At 41.2% G+C, this 19,509-nt stretch overlaps 1 protein-coding gene across 3 annotated transcripts in view; it reads right to left on the reverse strand.

Moving 5' to 3' along the window:
- The window catches only part of LOC126458512 (endoplasmic reticulum-Golgi intermediate compartment protein 2), an 88,000-nt gene that overhangs the window by 24,014 nt on the left and 44,477 nt on the right, over positions 1–19,509 (reverse strand). For all 3 annotated transcript variants that reach the window (XM_050095609.1, XM_050095608.1, XM_050095607.1), the window contains exon 5: positions 1,322–1,572. In XM_050095609.1, the coding sequence (XP_049951566.1) occupies positions 1,322–1,572 (251 nt within the window). The remainder of the gene's footprint in view (positions 1–1,321; positions 1,573–19,509) is intronic.

The raw sequence follows: 19,509 nt of genomic DNA on the forward strand, positions 1-19,509 counted from the left end.
ATGCTCACAACCCGGGCCATCCAGATCCTTCCCTCCATTATCAGCTTCTCTGAATTACACAGATGGGAGTTGTCCTTAAAACAATCCTCCACCCCCAGAAGTGTCTCAGCTGCAATCTCAAGTAACCCGCTGTCCCCATATCCTTCACTCAACAGCTTCCCCTTCTTCTGTCCTGTTGCTCTCTCCCAATTCACATCCCCATGTTGCCTTTAGTTTGTACTCCTTCCCGCTGGCCCTTACAATCATGCATTATGTGCTGAGATCATACACCTGCCACCCTCCTCTCTCACATTCCTCGATGACAAACCAGCTGCCTCTCTCCCAGCTGCTAGCCACCCTCTCACAGTGCCTCTCCCTGCCGCACACCATCCTCTCCCTCTACCTACCCACCCCACCCCACCCAACACTACAGCCACAACTGGTCTACCTGCCAAAATGCAGCACTGTCACTGTTAATCCAGCTGGCACCATGAAGGGACATAGGTGGGTGATTTTGTGTGTGTGTGTGTGTGTGTGTGTGTGTGTGTGTGTGTGTGTGTGTGTGTGTTTTACTCTAGCATGACAAAAGATAACTGCGAAAGCTAGCAAGTTTTCTTTCTTTTGTGTGCGCCTATTGATAACTCAATGCTCCTGCTTTTTGGTCAGAGATCTCCTTTAGCCCAAAAGTATTTAATTGTAATACAGGTTTCTTGGTTTTCATTTTTTAATTTTAATATAAATGTTACACAAAAAAATTGAGCAAGTAATTTTGCATTGATGTCAGTGGTATAGAGGCCATTGCTCTAGCCACATGACTTAAGCTGTGGCTGCTTGAACTGCTCTGTGAGCAACAGCCTCAGTTAGAATCTGGCTAAGTACAAGTTAAGGTTGTATAGTAACATATGTCGTCACAAGCTTGACTCGGTCTAAACAGTACGTTACTTAATATGTTGTCACTACTATCATGAAATGTGGTTTTAGGTTACATCTTTCAATTACTCATTTCTGTATAATTGCTTGTATTTTTTAGCACTGAGGGTAGCTATTCAATAGCTGGAGGATAACTATTCAATAGCTGAAGTCTAGATCTGCAATACAATACAGATTGGATTTGTGACTGATTTCTGAATTCCTTTTCCTTTCTTGAAATACACCACAGTTGTTGCACACAACTGTTCTGATGGAATCAAACTTGGCTGACAACATCTGCTGCTGACACAGCCTGATTAATATTCTCATTTCTTAAGAAAAAAGATTTTTTTATGGCTCAGCTTTCATTCTCTAATAATCTGGCTAAGTTTCGGAAACTGAAATAAAAATTTCAAAAGTTAAGTATACTCACTCTGCTCAGTGATCTTTTCATCTCCTTCCAGGGGATGAACTATTCCGGGACTGGGATCCCCAAATGAGAAACGATTAATACGGTGAGAAAAATTGTATGCAGCATCCGAGACAAAAGCTGAAATGTGAACATGCCCACGAGGTAAGGAAAGTGAACGGCCAGCAGTAATATGGAAATTGCCAGCTACTTTATTCAGCACTAGGCTACCAAATACTCTACATGCATTTGGAGGTCCTGATGGGAGAACATTCCTGAAAGTAAAAAGAATGAGTAAATAAATCGATATCAGCATATTTACACACAAATGTAGCAGCTAAATATCTGAACTTAAAGCAAAATGCAAGCCCATTGAAAGAGATTTCATACACAGACATTCTTTCTGAGGCAAACCTGGAATTGTGTAATAATCAGGCTTAATTCACTCAACATCAATTTATGAAGACAACTAAACAATATGAATGCAATACATACTTAATTAAAAATGTCTGGTGAATTATTGAAGTATTCAAGTAATATAAGTACCCAAAAATGGCACAAGCAGCAACAATCACAGTGCATTCTTAATACTAGGCTTTCTGGAGTCAGTTCACAGTCAAAGCTAACAATTTACAAACATATTACAGATATTCAATATTATCAATATTCAACATTTAGACGTTTACAGCCGTTAACTCTGCCCTATTCCTCAAAGGGCACAGCTTAAGCGTAAATGCAGATAACAATTTGATATGGTAATAAAATCCTGTAATGTGGCAAAATTTAAAAAAAAATACTGCATTACAAATAGTTTTTTCTGTTGCAATGGGCATGCAAAAATGTACACTTGATGACAGGCCAAAGATGGATTGTTCTTTTGGCAGATGAGTCTTTGTTGAGCTTGAAAAAATTATAACAAACTTGTTTTGATTTGTGTAAAGTAGTGGCAGCTGGTGCTCATATAAAAAGGCAATAAACTTTATAACTGAATTGTCTGTTACATAACCTTCCGTTATAACCTACTGCTTAAAAACAGTACAAAATAGTAAATATGGTAATTCTACAGTTATAAATATAGGCCTAATCCACAAAATACTGTAGCTAATAATAAAGCATGCACTTAAATGAACTCTTTTTGTACTATGTGTATGTAGTATTGTAGTTAGTTGATGTGTGGTAACTGATAGATTTCTAGCTTCTCTTCCAACTTAATAAATTAAAGGGCACTTTTAGGGAACAACCTAGTTTATTCATTTCAAAATACTTGTAAGAAAATGTGAGTTTCCATCACACAGTTCCATAATATGGAACACTACTGAGAGCTGGCCCTGTTTGCTGTTTGCAACATTTCCCATTGGCGAATGACAGTGGGAGAAGAGAGAGAGGGGGGGGGGGGGGAGGAGGTAGAGAGGGAGGGGCAGGAAGGAATGCAGAACTGAACATATGTCACTTGGGTTGTGTGTCAACGGTGTGCTTAACTCATACAGCTACTGCGAAAACAGTTAGCTCATGTCCAACAATGGAATTTTTGCTGGTACTTCGCTAAAATATTGTAAGATCTCAAAATCTGACCACTGGGCCAGGAAGCAAGTAATATGCCATTTAACCTAAAACTTTCTGTTTTTGCCAATTTTTTCCAGCTAAGGACCGGAGTGGAACTGTTTAAGCCTGACTCTCCCAAAACATCTGATAGAATAATACGTGAAAATAGAAACAGATCTCACGTATAACTAACCATTTCATCTCAGTATAATTTCTTCCTGGGAAAGCATTAAATGAGAGCTATAATCTCACTTTAAAAAATATGCAGCACATTTTGTTCCAAATATAACAGGAATATTAATATAGCAGAGCTAGTTAACGAAATAACTGCTTTCAAATTCCAGAAGAAATAGCTGATAACAAGCACTGACACAGATTCCTATTTGGATACTTTGAATCCTCCCCCCTCCCCCTGCCAATGTATCAGTTATGAGAGTCTTATCCAAACAACAAAATAGCTTTGAAGATATTTATGACAATTTCAATGCAGTTTCAGCAATTTAAAGACGATAAGGAAACTACTTTTGGTTGAGTATAGGTGAAGCAGACTGCCAAATTCAGCTCTCTTGTCAACTGAATACAACACAGCTGCTAAATTTGACTTGATTGACATTATCAGTCAATTTGCTGCACTCAAAACAAGAAAACGGAAAGTAAAATTATAAGAACACAATTCTTGGTAAAGAATATGTTCTCAAAACTTAAATATAGCCCTTTTTTCATTTCCTGTTAATGGTTCATACACTGCTAATAATTTAATAGATACAAATAAAATCTGGTCTTTATTATGATAAAATTAATGTACAGTAGCTGCCACAAACAATAAAATAGATTTTGTTTTACTTTCAATTCTTTTAGACAGTCTGTACAATATGTAATCTGTTTATTACGATGACACATTAAATTTGCCGTGTGCAATATTTAAGTAATACTTTTCAATAATGCTTCATTTTTACTACACTTACCTTACAAATTTCTTATATCTGTGTAGAAAAAATTTCAGTAAGGTAGTTTTCTGGGGAAAGGGGGGGGGGGGGGAGAGAGTTATGGGTCCACTCTAGTAGCTGACAACAAACTTTTTGTAGACAAGTGGACAGGTCGGCAAGGAGAGTAGAGATGCGGCAGGATCCACTGGAGTGCGGAGAAACAGGGGTACACATGAAGTGCTCCATCCTGCAGGCCCACCCAAGCTAGCCCTAAACTATGCTACAGCAAGGGGTGAAGTGGAGGAAGGGAAACCGCTTTTTCACATCACTGTGACTGCAGTCTTATAAGCCGGGAGTGTGGAGGGAGTATGGACCACCAGACACTGGCCCTGGTGCTGGACAAATTGGGTGATGAAAGGAAAAGACATTTGGCACTGTGGAAGGATACGCTGAGGAGTAGTGGTAAGTCCTGGTCTCCTGCCAGCAGCTCAGAGTAACACAGTGTCTCAATGGAGCAATGTTAACTGAGCCAAATTACCTCTGGTCTCTGTCACTCGTACTACATCAAAGTCATGTCATACTCAAACTGGTTGATATAATATTGGAAAAGTACATTGAATAAAATTATACCACAAAATTTCTGGTGGGCCACACCTCCCTGGTCCTTAAGGGCGGGCCGCCCTTTGTGTGAATGTAGACTTTCCCAGTGTATACTACTGAAGAAAAGCACTATGGTTTCCAGATAGATGGCAGTGCTGAGATATCATGATGCTTCTATGAATATCATATTCATCATCTCCTGCCAAAGTTTTAACACCCGGAGTAGTAGAATCTTATGTGGAGGCACTTTCATCCAGACCTTTCTGTGCAAAACAGGGTGCCCATAGATAGTTTGTGTGTGTGTGTGTGTGTGTGTGTGTGTGTGTGTGTGTGTGTGTGTGTGTGCGCGCGCGCGCGCGTGCTGTGTGCACGTGTGCGTGGAAGGGGGGGGGGGGGGGAGAGGAGGGGGGGAAGTGCTAGACCTGGGGGTTTGGAGTATTTTTAATATTTTGGAATATGAATGGCGACTTGCAAATAGCCATTAAAAAGTTCCAATTCGGACCCTGATAAAAACCTGCATAATGCCAACTTTTAAATCATTTTCTTGTAAGAAAAACACCTGAATACATGATATTTTTTCATTTCCCAGAGAGCTAGAGGGCACGCATGGGCCCCTTTGCCCCCAGGTATGGGTGCCCTTGGTTATGTACACGCATATGCTACTGAAATGATGGTTTCATCTTACAAGGAGACAACAGTGAACCACAAGTGCATGCTACTTGTTTCCATTGCAAAGACCAAGTTTGCAAGAAGTGTGGCATTCACTATCTACAGAGCTAACAGGCACCTTCATTATGGTTAGGATGTGTGTGTGTGGATGCTGTGTGCGGATGCAGAAGGAGCTGGCCACAGTTTGCAAACAACTGAATGTGCCCTCAGGCTGCTGTAGCGTTGTAGCAGTGGCAGAAAATCTGACTTGCCGCATGGGACACCTCAGGTGTTGCCTGTTTCACCCAAGGGCTCTGCTGCCAAGGCACCTCCTTGGGTACCCAATGCAGTGGATCCATCCTTACAGCAGGGTGAGTGGCGGATAGTAATGCATTCATGTCGGTCAGGTGGAGGGCCAATGTGGAGGCTGGTTGTATGCCTTGTGAGTGAAGAGGTGGCCATTCCTTCAGCAGGGTCCAAGCAGGCACTCTTGGTTAGGGGTTTGCTAGTTATCGGGAGCTCCAACATTAGACATGTTATGTAGCCCCTTAGGAAGATAGCATTCAGGGCTGGAAGACAGCCAATGTGCACTCGGGTATGACTGACGGAGGGCCTCATCCAAGATGTGGAAGTGGTGGGTTTGCAGGCGGCTATCAAGCATGCAGGGTGCAGTCATCTGCAAGTTATGGCTCACATTGTCACCAATGACGCCCGCTGCATGGGTTCTGAGGCCATCCTCAGTTCACACAGGCAGCTGGCAGAGGTGGTGAAGGCTGCTGGTTTTGCGTGCAAGTTGCAAGCAGAGCTCCTTTGATTTGGAACCCAGTGGAGGGTCTCAACCAAAGGTTTCGTCAACTCTGTGATGGTTCTGGCTGTAAGCGGCTTATAGTGAAATTGTATGCTTATGGAATATCTTCTCAGTTATGTGACTGGATCTGTGACTTCCGGTCAGAGAGGTCACAGTTCGTAGTAAATGACGTACAGTAATCGAGTAAAACAGAAGTGATTACTGGCATTCCCCAAGGTAGAGTTACAGGCCCTTTGCTGTTCCTTATCTATATAAACGATTTGGGAGACAATCTGAGCAGCCGTCGTAGGCTTTTTGCAGATGACACTGTCGTTTATTGACTAATATAGTCATCAGAAGATCAAAACAAACTGCAAAACAATTTAGAAAAGATATCTGAATGGTGCGAAAATTTGCAGTTGACCTTAAATAATGAAAAGTGTGAGGTCATCCACATGAGTGCTAAAAGGAATCCTTTAAACTTTGGTTACACGATAAATCAGTCAAATATAAAGGCCATAAATTCAACTAAATACCTAGGAAATACAATTATGGACAACTCAAATTGGAAGGAACACACAGAAAATGTTGTGGGGAAGGCTAACCAAAGACTGTGTTTTATTGGCAGGACACTTAGAAAATGTAACAGATCTACTAAGGAGACTACCTACGCTATGCTTGTCCGTCCTCTTTTAGAATACTGCTGTGCGGTTTGGGATCATTACCAGATAAGACTAACGGAGTACATGGAAAAAGTTCAAAGAGGGGCAGCACGTTTTGCTTTATCGCGAAATATGGGAGAGAGTGTCACTGAAATGATACAGGATTTGGGCTGGACATCATTAAAAGAAAGATGTTTTTCATTGCGATGGAAACTTCTACGAAATTCCAATCACCAACTTCTCCTCCGAATGTGAAAATATTTTGCCGACACTGACCTACATAGAGAGAAACGACCACCACAATAAAATAAGGGAAATCAGAGCTTGTACAGAAAGATATTGGTGTTCGTTCTTTCCGCGCACTATACGACACTGGAATAACACAGAATTGTGACGGTGGTTCGATGAACCCTCTGCCAGGCAGAGTATCCATGTAGATGTAACTGTCTGGACCTACATTATTGGGTGAGGAATTTTAGGACTCCCACTGATGAGTCAAGTGTGCACTACACAAAGCAGTTGCTCGGATAGCAGAGTAGCGGAAGAGTGGGAACAGTGAGACATTAGTTTTATCTCTGGAATTTTTGTTTCAGTTGTTGGTACCTACTGTGAATGTGGTAACCATTATTATTTAGTCTATGGATTTCCATGTTTCGTACTTGACTTTCTTGTTGTGATTTCATTGTTGGTATATTTGTGCTCAGAGGTAAGAAAAGTATCTTTTTACTAAATTTACGTAGCTGGTTTCTGAGTGTACCACTGGTCTTTCAAATCATTTCATTACTCACTCAAAACTATGGTTTTTCCAAGACATATTAATCCCCTTCATTGAAATGTTACTTTAAGCTGAATGTGTTTGGAGCCATTTTGAAAAAAGTTTGTGACTGGGAACAGTGAGACATGAATAATGAGGGTACAGTGAGATATGCCCACGAGAAAGAAGACTGATACGGAAATAGGAAGGTTTTCAGAAGCTACAATGACAGAAGCTGTCGTGCTGGTGACCGTAAATAAAATGAACATCAGGAGTGCATCTAAGTTGAAAGGCTTATCCTTTCAAACAGTTAGTCGACACGTTAAGAAATATCGTGAGGATAACACTTCAAACATGTGTCCTAACTGTTCAGTGAACCACAGTTTTGCAGCAGAATTGGAGCTTAGTTTGTGTGAATATCTAGTTGTGTGTTCTAAAATGTTTTATGGACTTACTATGAACGAGTGCCGTACCTTAGCTTATGAATCAGGTATAAAAAATAACATTGTTTTACCCCAAATCTGGACTGAAAGTGAGAAAGCATCTATCGACTGGATGAAAGGTTTTCGACAAAGATTCTCTCAACTGTCTCTTCGAACCCCGGAAAGATGCAGCTTATCTAGACCTACAGGCTTTAATAAATTTAATGTGTCAAATTTCTTTGATAAACTGGAAGAAGTAATCAAACATCATCCAAATTTTACTAATGGATCACGTATTTTCAATCTAGATGAAACTGGAACAACAACGGTGCAGAAGTCATAGAAGATTTTGGCCTTTAAGGGTATGAAACAAGTTAACCAAGCAACCAGTGCAGAATGTGAAACACTGGTTATGACATGTATTATAAATGCTCTCAGTATCAGCCTACCCCCTGTCACGATATTTCCACATGTGAATTTTAAAGATCATATGACATTAGGAGCACCTGCTGGCACATTAGGTCTTACCGTTAAAGGATGAACTCAGAATGTTTTGTGAAGGTCATTCATCACTTCATCAAGTTCTCTGCCAGCTCAAAAGCAAATCCATCTTTGTTACTGATGGATAATCATGAGAGCCATCTCTCAATAGAGGCAATAGATCTGTGCAAAGAGAATGGGATAACAATTCTGGCAATTCCACCTCATTGCCCCAATAAATGGGTGCCTCTTGATGTCAGTGTCATGAAACCTTTCAATACATTTTATGATGCTGCTGCAGATACATGGATGGTGTTTCAACCAGGTGAAACATTTTCAATTTATAATGTTGCTCACTGTGTGGGGATAGCATATCCCCGAGGAATGCCTCCTGTCAATATCATTGCTGGATTTAAGAAGACAGGAATATTTCCTTTAGATCACTATGTGTTCAATGAGGATGATTTTCTTCCATCCTCTGTTACTGACAGATCTCTAAATGAAAGCTTGGAAACACACATATCACCCGAAAAAGACCTTAAACCTGAAACTGATGTGGGACACCCATCACATGATGAAAGTGAAGCACAGTCTATAGCATCCAGTTCTTCAGAATCACATGGAAAATCTGCACCAGTGTCTTATCTCTCTCCAGAAGACATACGATGTTCCCCAAAGACAAAACCAAGAAAAAGTTGCAGTCACCGACGGCCTAAAGGAAGAACAATGATTGCAACTGACACACCAGAAAGGAATGAAAAGGAAATGAAAAGACATTATGGGACCTAAAGCAAAGCAAGCTTTATTACTAGTTGATGAAACTGATGCTGACAAAAGTGAATTAATTTTGCAAGATTCTTCAGATGATGAGACCTTTGATCAGACACAACTGATTCCAAAACCGGAAATGGTTAACTTTGAAAACTTACTGCACTCACCCAAAGTGGGTGACTTTGTTTTAGTAGAGTTTGAGCCAAAAAAGAAAATATATTATGTAGGAAAAATTCTTTCAATTGCAGGAGAGTCATCCGAATGCGAAGTTACATTTCTTAGGAAAAATTTGAAACTAGAGAACAAATTTGTGATGCCTGTAGTTCCAGATATTTCATTCATTGACACAAAATGCATAAAAATGTTATTGCCTAACCCTACTACAACACATAACAAGACAAAAAGACAACAATCTGCTGTTTCATTTGAGATCAACTTTTCTTCTTATGATGTTCGTTAGAATTTGAGGCACTGTCTCACTGTATCCACTGTTAAAAATTCATGGGTACAGTGAGACACTTTCATGATTAATTTTTTTAAAAGGAAAGACTGTCAATATTTTATCAGTAAATTGTCGAAGTATTCATAACAAAGTCACCAAATTTACTGTCCTCTATGTAATTTCTATCCTCAAATTCTTTTGAGACTGAAATAGAAAGCTCTGAGATATTTAGCAAGTCAAGGAAGGAATGTAGGAAAGACAGATTAGATGCCAGAGGAGGGAATGTGTTCATTGCAGCTGACAAAATATTGTTTCTATTGAGGTTGAAGTTGGGTGTCAAGGTGAAGATATCTCGCCAGGTATAGCACATCTAGGTGAAACAACGTTAATTGTTGGATGTTTTTACTGACCACATAATTCCACTGTGACTGTTTTAGAACCATTCAAACAAAGTCTATTGTCAGGGGCACAAAAATACACAGATCTTGCAATACTAGTTGGAGGCCATTAATCGACAGACTATAGACTGGGATGCCATTGGATTCATTGTAGTGGGTACAGACAGACATTCTTGTGAAGTACTTTTGAACACATTTTCCAAAAACTATCTTGAGCAGCTAGTTTAGCAGCCGAAATAATGTGGAAATATCTTAGACCTTGTAGCTACGAACAGGCCAGACCTTATCAAAGGCATCAATATAGAGACAGGGAGTAGTGATCATGATGTTAACGTAGCAACTCTGGTTACGAAAGTTAATAAATCAGTCAAGAAGTGTATGAGAGTGTTTCTGCTATAAAGAGCATACAAGCAGCTATTAGCATCTCACTTAGACAGTGAACTGACACCATTTAGTTCCAGTCTGTAGGATAAAAAGGAATTATGGGCAAACTTTAAACAGATTGTAAATTGTGCTCTGGACAAGTATATGTCTAGTAAGTGGATTACGGGTGGGAAAGACGCACAGTGATTTACCAACGAAATTCAGAAAATGCTGATAAAGTAAAAAGAGGCTGCTGCACTCTTGGTTCAAAAGAGAATGCACAACAGGCAAAGGTTGGCACATATTCATGCAGCTGTAAAAAGATCTATGCATGAAGCATACAACAACCACCACTGTCATACCTTAGCAAAAGATATGGCTGAGAACCCAAGAAAATTCTCATCCTATTAAAATTGCTAATTTGGCCTAAGGGTTCCATCCTGACACTTGTTGACCAGTCTGGTGTGGCAGACGATGGCAACAAAAGGAAAGCTGAAGTTTTAAATTTCATGTTAAAGAAATCAGTTCATGCAGGAGAATCATACAAATATACCATCATTTGACCATCACAGAGTCCCGTATGGACGACATCATAATAAGCATCCCTGGCACAGAGAAACAACTGAAAGTGCTGTAAACAAGTAAGTTTCCAGGTCCTAGTGGAATCCCAATTCGGTTTTACAACAGCACTGATCCCATACTTAGCTTGCATTTATCATGAATCTCTTGTCTACGTGAAGGCAAATGGAAAAAAAGTGCAGGTGACTACTGCACATAGGAAGGGTAAAAGAGCGTACCCACAAAATTACAGATCATTATCCTTAACATCAGTTTGATGCAGAAAACTAGAAGATATTCTGAGTTCAAACAAACAAATCTCCTAGAGACCAAAAAGCTTATGTCCATTCCATGAATCAGCATGGTTTTAGAAGGCATCACTCACTTGAAACTCAGCTTGCCCTTTTCTCACATGATATACTTTGGACCAAGGATGAAGGACCACAGGCAGATCCCATATTTCTAGATTTCTAAAAAGCATTTGACATGGTGCCCCACTGTAGACTGTTAACAAAGGTAAGAGCATACGGAATAGATTCCCAGATATGAGAGTGGCCCGAAGACTTCTTTGGTAATAAAACCCAATATGTTGTCCTCAATGGAGAGTATTCAACTGAAACAAGGGTATCGTCACGAGTGCCCCTGGGAAGTGTGATAAGATTGCTATTACTTTGGATGTACATAAATGATCTGGCGGACAAAGTGGGCAGCAATCTACAGTTGTTTGTTGATGATGCTGTGGCGTACGAGAAGGTGTCAATGTTGACTGACTGTAGGAGAATGCAAAAATACCCAGATAAAATTTATTGTTGATGTGATCAATGGCAGTACCTCTAAATGCAGAAAAATGTAAGTTATTGTAAATGAGTAGGAAAAACAAACCCACCATGTTTGGACACGGCATTAGTAGTGCCCTCCTAGACACAGTCATGTAGGTTAACTAACTGGATGTAATGTTGCAAAGTTACATGAAGTGGAATGAACATGTGAGGATTATGATAGGGAAGGCGAATGGCTGACTCTGGTTCATAGGGAGAATTTTAGGAAAGTGTGGTTCAGCTGTAAAGGCGGCTGTGTATATGACTCTAGTGTGACCTATTCTTAAATACTGTTCACATGTTTGGGATCCATACCAGGTCAGATTAATGGAAGACATAAAAGCTATTCAGAGGTGGTTGCTAGATTTGTTATCAGTACATTTCAATAACATGCAAGTATTATGGAGATGCTTCGGGAACTTTTCAAGGAACATTACTGAGAAAATTTAAACACCTGGCAATTGAAGCTGGCTGCAGAACGATTCTACTGTCACCAACATATATTTCGCATAAGGACCATGAAGATATGTGAGAACACCACTGTGTATATTATAATGTTGCTCAGGGTAAAATTGCACTTCATACTGATGTTACTTATGTTATACCTAACTGACATATTTCTTTACATTAAAGGGAAGACCTGGTGGGACACAAATAATCTAAGGAGTAAAGGTAAAAACTCAACAAATAGCTGAGGCAGTAAGTCATCAAAGCAAGACTGAGAATTTTGCCAGCTTTTGGATGAATGCTTTCCACCATTGCAGATGGGTTGTGTTGTATGGAATGGGTAAGGGGAGGACGGAGAGAGGGGGAGGTAGGGAGGCTTGGAGTGGAGGATAAATGAAGTTGTGGGACAGGGCTGGAGGTGGGTATGATACAACGGTTGTTGGAGACTGAGGCCAGGAGGGTTATGGGCTCAAATGATGTGTTGGAAGGACAACTCTCATCTGTGTAATTCAGAGAACTGATTTTGGGGGAGGTATCCAGATAGTATAGGTTGTAAAGCAGCCACTGAGATTGAACATATTTTGCTCAGTAGTGTGTTCTGTCATGGACCCAGTATGGTTGTGACCATTCTTCTGGGTGGACAGCAGGTTGGTGGTCATGACCAAAGGACAGAAGAGAACTAAGTGAAGGGTGTGGTAAAGGTATTGACACTGTGGAGGAATGAGAGGTTTTGGCCCAGGGTAGAGGCCATAAAAATGTCATAAATGAACCTGAACCAAATAAGGGATCTGGGATTTTGGGTGGCTAGGAACATTTCTTCCAGCTCATAAAGAGGATGATACAGAAGGGGACTGTGTGGTTCTTTCAGTGGAAGCACAGAAACCAGCTACAATGGAGCATCAAATATTGTTTGGTTTATGGCTTTTGGGAAGTGCATAGAGAATAGATGTACGGGGCAGTAGTTTTCACTGGTAGATGCATTGGAGGGACAGCTTCTGGATGGGCCTATAAATTAGGGAAGAGATTGGAGGTTATGCTGGATTTCTGGGATAGGGTCAAATGGCAGGTCATGCAGGTGGAAGAGTCAGCGAATTGATAGTCTAGGTTCATTCATGATATCTTCACGAACTGGATTCAGGGCCAAGACACCCTATCCTTATTTCTCCATAGCCTCTAACCTTCTCTTCCATCTGCTTTACCTAGTCCTCCTCACCCCAGTGTGCCATCCTTCTGGAAATTGACCTCCATCTGTTGGATGGCTGCATCCAAAACTCTTCCATATCAAGCTCAATAACCAGCAAAGGTACCTGCATTTTGATAGCTGTTGTGCTACTGATACCAAAAAGTCATTCGCATACATTCTGGCCATTGTTGCAGACATGAGCAAGTAATCCCTTTCCCAGTTTGCTGAAGGTCTTGCTAATGCCTTCTTAGGCAGGCATGTTCCCAAACTTAATCTGTAGCAGATTTCTCATACCATATTCATCATTTTGATTTGCAGCTCCTTGTGTTGGTCATGTTTGCAGTTAAAATTGTTAGATGTGAGGTCTGCCACTTATGCAAAACACCATTTTTTCTCAGTACCCAAACATGTTTTGGCACCACTGTGCCATCATCAGTGGGTTTTCGTTTTTATTTATTCTACAATGTGAACATTTTTGTTAAATGATTATAAAAAGGACCTTTACAAATAAAAACAGCACAAACAGATAAAAGTCTACAAAGACACACACACACACACACACACACACACAAAGACAAAATGCAAACAAAATTCAAATTTGGCACCGAACTCTCTGGTGAACAATGAACACTGGCTGAGGTGGGACACATAACAAACCACAATCACACTGTGTTTTGGTGAAGTGGAAAGTGTTTTTACTATGTTTTTTGTGGAAAATACTTGTTATAGTTAGGTGTGCATCACAACACTTCAGCATGATGTGGAGAATGGAAGTGCTTGCCACATGAAAATGTAAGTAAAAATGAATATAGGCACGAAAACATCACGACAAATTAAATTACATTCTCAAAAGCTTTCTCATCAACATCGTTTGGTTGCAGATGACAAGCTACCTGCAGTAATTAACATACAAGTGATCCAGAAAATTCAAGCACTGAATGTAAAAGTATTTACAAAAAGAAACAATCTGTCGTTCGAACTAAAGATGTACATAATTTTATAATCATTTAACAAAAATGTTCACATTGCAGAATCAATAAAAATGAAAACCCACTGATGATGGCACAGCGATGCCGAAACATATTCAATCCTCCAGCCCCCCCAGTTTTGCCAGTTTTGTAAAAAGCCTCATCGCTACTGGTGTGGAGACTGAGTTGCCACTGTGTTACAGTAGGCCAAGTTTGTGAGTTCGTGAAGCAGCTACTGGTGTAGTACACTGCTAAGACAATTTCTCCCTGCCACTATTACACAGCTATGCCCCCAGGTCAGGTAACAGGATAGGAGAATGAAGGTTCTACAACACTCCAACAAATTAGTAACAGAGTCACACAAGTAAGTTAGCAAGATTTACTTATCTTTGTGGCTTGTCAAATAATGACATCTGCAACATTGCTTGTAAACACAAAAAAGGCCCTCAATGGCTAAGTGCAAATAATTGTAGGTAATCTTCACAGTTCATAGTAAATGCAATTTACAACAACTGTCTGTTCACTTCTAAGAGTTCACTAAACAATGTTCACTGTCAAAGTCAGTCCTGAATGATGATCTATAACCAAGTGAGTGAGAGCTGCTGTTCTGTGATGTTTAAAGCTTTCCCGGCGTACTGGTTGTTCCATAAAAACACGGGAGAACTGCCGGATATCAGTAACATCCTGCCACGATATTTTGGCGCAGAGTCTTCTGGCCATCTTCAGGTGAATGCCACTGTAGTAGTACTGGCGAGTACGCGCTGAGCTCCTCTATTTAAAGCCGTTCTGAGGTGACATTGCGCATGCGCTGCTCAGCGTGCACGTTCATAACGGCTCCGTGCGCTGCGCCTCGCGCCCTCCACTGTGAAACCCTGGCGAATTGGTATCAGGTCAATTTCCATCTTTATGCAGATAACTACATCGACTACGAAGTTTCTCTATAACAGGATTCCAAGCAGAGTTCAGCTGATAACCGTTATCTTAATTGATGAGAGTCTCGTTGTCAGACAATCTTATTTCCACAGATTCATTGATAATCGAGCTCCAAAAGTTTGATGTATGGGCCAAAATTTTTGTGTCATTGTAATTCATGGAAATACAATGTTCGGCGATTGCGGACTTGGTGGGTTGGAGAAGGCGAGTATGCCATTGGTGTTCCACAATGCGTTCCTGCACAGTTCGTGTTGTTTGCCCTATATATGATTTGCCGCATTCACACGGAATTTTGCAAACACCTGGTTTACGCAGGCCCAGGTCGTCTTTAACGGATCCCACCAGTGATGAAATTTTGGAAGGAGGGCGAAAGACGGTCAGAAGACTCTGCGCCGAAATATCGTGGCTGGATGTTACTGATATGCAGCAGTTCTCCCGTCTTTTTATGGAATAGCTGCTGTTCTATCTTCCGAGTAGGCTTCTGTCCGTTGTCATCCGGTCATCAGCGGATTGTTCTCGGCCAGCAATTAGCCGAGGCGAAGTCAATATCTTCATCCTCTGTGCCGCCTGTGGTGCTGGTGGAACTCACACAAGTGGGGAGTCTCTGTGGCCCTGGCACCAGCTTCCATCTTGAGGCCTGTGGTGCCTTAGCCCAGGCTGTGTCTTGTTTGGATGACACACCACAAAGGAACTAAGTGCAAAGGACAAACAATTCTCTTCACCTAATATTGTCCCACACTGGAACAACTGAACCATACTCACAGTCCTCCTCACTTTCTCAGATTGGTATTCTGCTGTGCGCCCAATCCATGCAATATCTATATCTACATCTATGTGATTACTATGCTGTTCACAATAAAGTGCCTAGCAGAGGGTTCAAAGAACCACCTTCAAGCTGTCTCTCTGCCGCCCCACTCTTGAAAGGCACGCAGGAAAAACGAACACTTAAATTTTTCTGTGTGTGCCCTGATTTCTCTTATTTTATCGTGATGATCATTTCTCCCTATGTAGGTGGGTGCCAACAGAATGTTTTCGCAATCGGAGGAGAAAACTGGTAATTGAAATTTCATGAGAAGATCCCGCTGCAACAAAAAATGCCTTTGTTTTAATGATTGCCACTCCAATTCACATATCATGTCTGTGACACTAACTCCCCTATTTCACGATAATACAAAATGAGCTGCCCTTCTCTGTAGTTTTTCGATGCCATCTGTCAGTCCCACCTGATGCGGATCCCACACAGCACAGCAATACTCCAGAATAGGGCGGACAAGCGTGGTGTAAGCAGTCTCTTTAGTAGACCTGTTGCACCTTCTAAGTGTTCTGCCAATGAATCGCAGTCTTTGATTTGCTCTACCCACAATATTATCTATGTGATTGTTCCAATTTAGGTTATTTGTAATTGTAATCCCTACATATTTAGTTGAAATTACAGCCTTCAGATTTGTGTGACTTATTGCATAATCGAAATTTAGCTGATTTCTTTTAGTACTCATGTGAATAACTTCACACTTTTCCTTATTCAGGGTCAACTGCCACTTTTCGCACCATACAGATATCTTATCTAAATCATTTTGCAAGTCATTTTGATCATCTGATGAGTTGACAAGATGGTAAATGACAGCATCATCTGCAAACAATCTAAGATGGCTACTCAGATTGTCTCCTATGTCATTAATATAGGTCAGGAACAATAGAGGGCCTATAACACTTCCTTGGGGAACCCCGGATATTACCTTTGTTTTACTCGATGACTTTCCATCTATTACTATGAACTGTGATCTTTCTGACAGGAAATCACGAATCCAGTCGCACAACTGAGGCGATACTCCGTAGGCACGCAGTTTGATTAGAAGATGCTTGTGAGGAATGGTATTGAAAGCCTTCTAGAAATCTAAAAATATGGAATCAATTTGACATCCCCTGTCGATAGCAGTTATTACTTAATGAGTATAAAGAGCTAGTTGTGTTTCACAAGAATGATATTTTCTGAAACTGTGCTGACTATGTGTCAATAAATCGTTTTCTTCGAGGTACTTCATAATGTTCGAATACAGTATATGTTCCAAAACCCTACTGCAAATCGATGTTAGTGATATAGGCCTGTAATTCAGCGGATTACTCCTACTTCTCTTTTTGGGTATTGGTGTGACTTTAGCAGTTTTCCAGTCTTTAGGTACAGATCTTTCTGTGAGCGAGCGGTTGTATAAAATTGCTAAATATGGAGCTATTTTATCAGCATACTCTGAGAGGAACCTGACTGGTATACAATCTGGACCGGAGGCCTTGCCTTTATTAAGTGATTTAAGCTGCTTTGTTACTCAGAGGATATCTACTTCTATGTTTCTCATCTTGGTAGTTGTACTAAATTGGAATTCAGGAATATTTACTTCATCTTCTTTGGTGAAGGAGTTCCAGAAAACTGTGTTTAATAACTCTGCTTTAGTGGCACTGTAATCAGTGACTTCACCGTCGTTATCGCACAGTGAAGGTATTGATTGCGTCTTGCCACTGGTGTGCTTTAAGTGTGACCAGAACCTCTTTGGATTTTCTGCCAGATTTCGAGACAGAATTTTGTTGGGAAAATTATTAAAAGCACCTCGCTTTGAAGTAGATGTCATATTTAGAACTTCTGTAAAACTTTGCCAATCTTGGGGATTTTGCATTCTTTTAAATTTGGCAGGCTTTTTTCGTTGCTTCTGCAACAACGATCTGACCCGTTTTGTGTACCACGGGGGATCAGTACCATCACTTATTAATTTATGTGGTATATATCTCTCAACGGCTGTTGACACTATCTCCTTGAAAACATTCCACAACTTTTCTACACTTACATGATCAGATCAGAAGAACTGAAGACTGTCTCTTAAAAAGGCGTTTAGAGAATTTTTTATCAGCTTTGTTAAATAGATATACTTTGCATTTCTTTTTGATGGTTGAAGGTGTTACTGCTGTGACTTGCCGATCATTCAAAGTGCCGCCGCGCAATTACGCACGTCCTCTACGTGCGGCGCTGTCTGCCAGCCATGCAGCAGCTGCGCCACCTAAGCGGCCAGCCGAGCAGCGGCCGCTAGACTGAGACTCAGTGCTTATGTGAACGCTAACGTGTACACATGTCAACTCACTCTGTGACTTATATGTGTTGTTGTGTCGTTCCTAAATATATGTGTTAAACTTGAAGTTCTAACAATTGGCGACGAGGATGGGATTTTTCCTTTTCACCGTTGACTCACAGGGTTCCATGGCTACTGTCAAGCAACTCTTGCAAAATCTCCTTGAACAGCAAACGCTTTTAACAGCGGCGATTCGCGATTTCGTCGTGGCGTCAAATGTGGGGCGTTTCTCGTCGTTGGCGGTACCTCCTTTTCCTCCTTACGACGAGACGGCGGAAGACTGGTCTGATTATGAAAAACGTCTTCGACAGCACTTCTTGGCATTTCATGTCACGGACGAACAACCATGTAAGACTGTTCCTTTCCTGGATTTCACCTCAAATGTATCGGTTGTAGTCGCAATTGGCTCCTTTGAAGGATCCTGCGTCTTTGTCCTTTGCTGAAATATGCTCCCTTCTGTCTGTCTATTTTCAAAAGCAAACGTATGTGGTAGCCTCTCGTGTTGCCTTTTATCATTGTCAAAAACAACCAAATGAATCCATCGCGCTTGGGCTGCTGAACTTCACGGTCTCAGTCGAAAGTGTCAATTTGTTACTGACGTTCACAAAGAATCCTATGCCGATTCCATGGTACGGGATGCTATTATCCGGTCGGTGCCCGACAACGAAGTTCGGCAACGTGCCCTTCAGTTGGCGAATCCGACTCTAGATGAAGTTCTCTCCATTGCACAGTCTTTTGAAATTTCTCGCGCCGCTGGGGCGCAAATAGAAGCGTGGGGTGATGTCAGGGAAATACAACCTCTGAGCGCTGTTGACGACGCGTGCGGCGCGTCCCCGCCGGCCGACGTGGCCGCAGTGCGCTCCCACGCGCCGCCTCGGCCTAGCCGTAAACAACCCACTAAGAAACTGCAGCAAAATCCCCGGCAACTTCCTTCATGTCCGCGGTGTTTTACAAAACATTCACGCGAGGATTGTCCCCAACGTTGGGCTGTGTGTCACAATTGCAAAAAGAAAGGTCATGTGTCTTCCGTTTGCAAATCCGACCGCATACATGATGTTCATGAACATGACGCTGATTCTGATTCTGTGTTGTCTGTCAATTGCACTTCTTCCCTTTCAGGGAAGTTATTCCTCACTGTCCAAATCTTTGGTCGAGATGTTCGCATGCAAGTGGATACCGGTTCTGCTGCCACTATAATTAATTCTCAGACGTATCTTCAGCTGGGCTCTCCACTCCTGTCCCCTGTCACTCGGCAATTACGGACGTACAATAAACAGAAGATTTCTCTCTTGGGACAGTTTAATGCTGAGGTATCTTACAAATCCGTCGTTCGCACTGTTCCCATATTTGTGGTCGACCAGAGCAACGCAGAAAATCTTTTTGGTTTCAATGCCTTT

Source organism: Schistocerca serialis, chromosome 2 (assembly GCF_023864345.2).
Source record: "Schistocerca serialis cubense isolate TAMUIC-IGC-003099 chromosome 2, iqSchSeri2.2, whole genome shotgun sequence".
NCBI lineage: Eukaryota > Metazoa > Arthropoda > Insecta > Orthoptera > Acrididae > Schistocerca > Schistocerca serialis.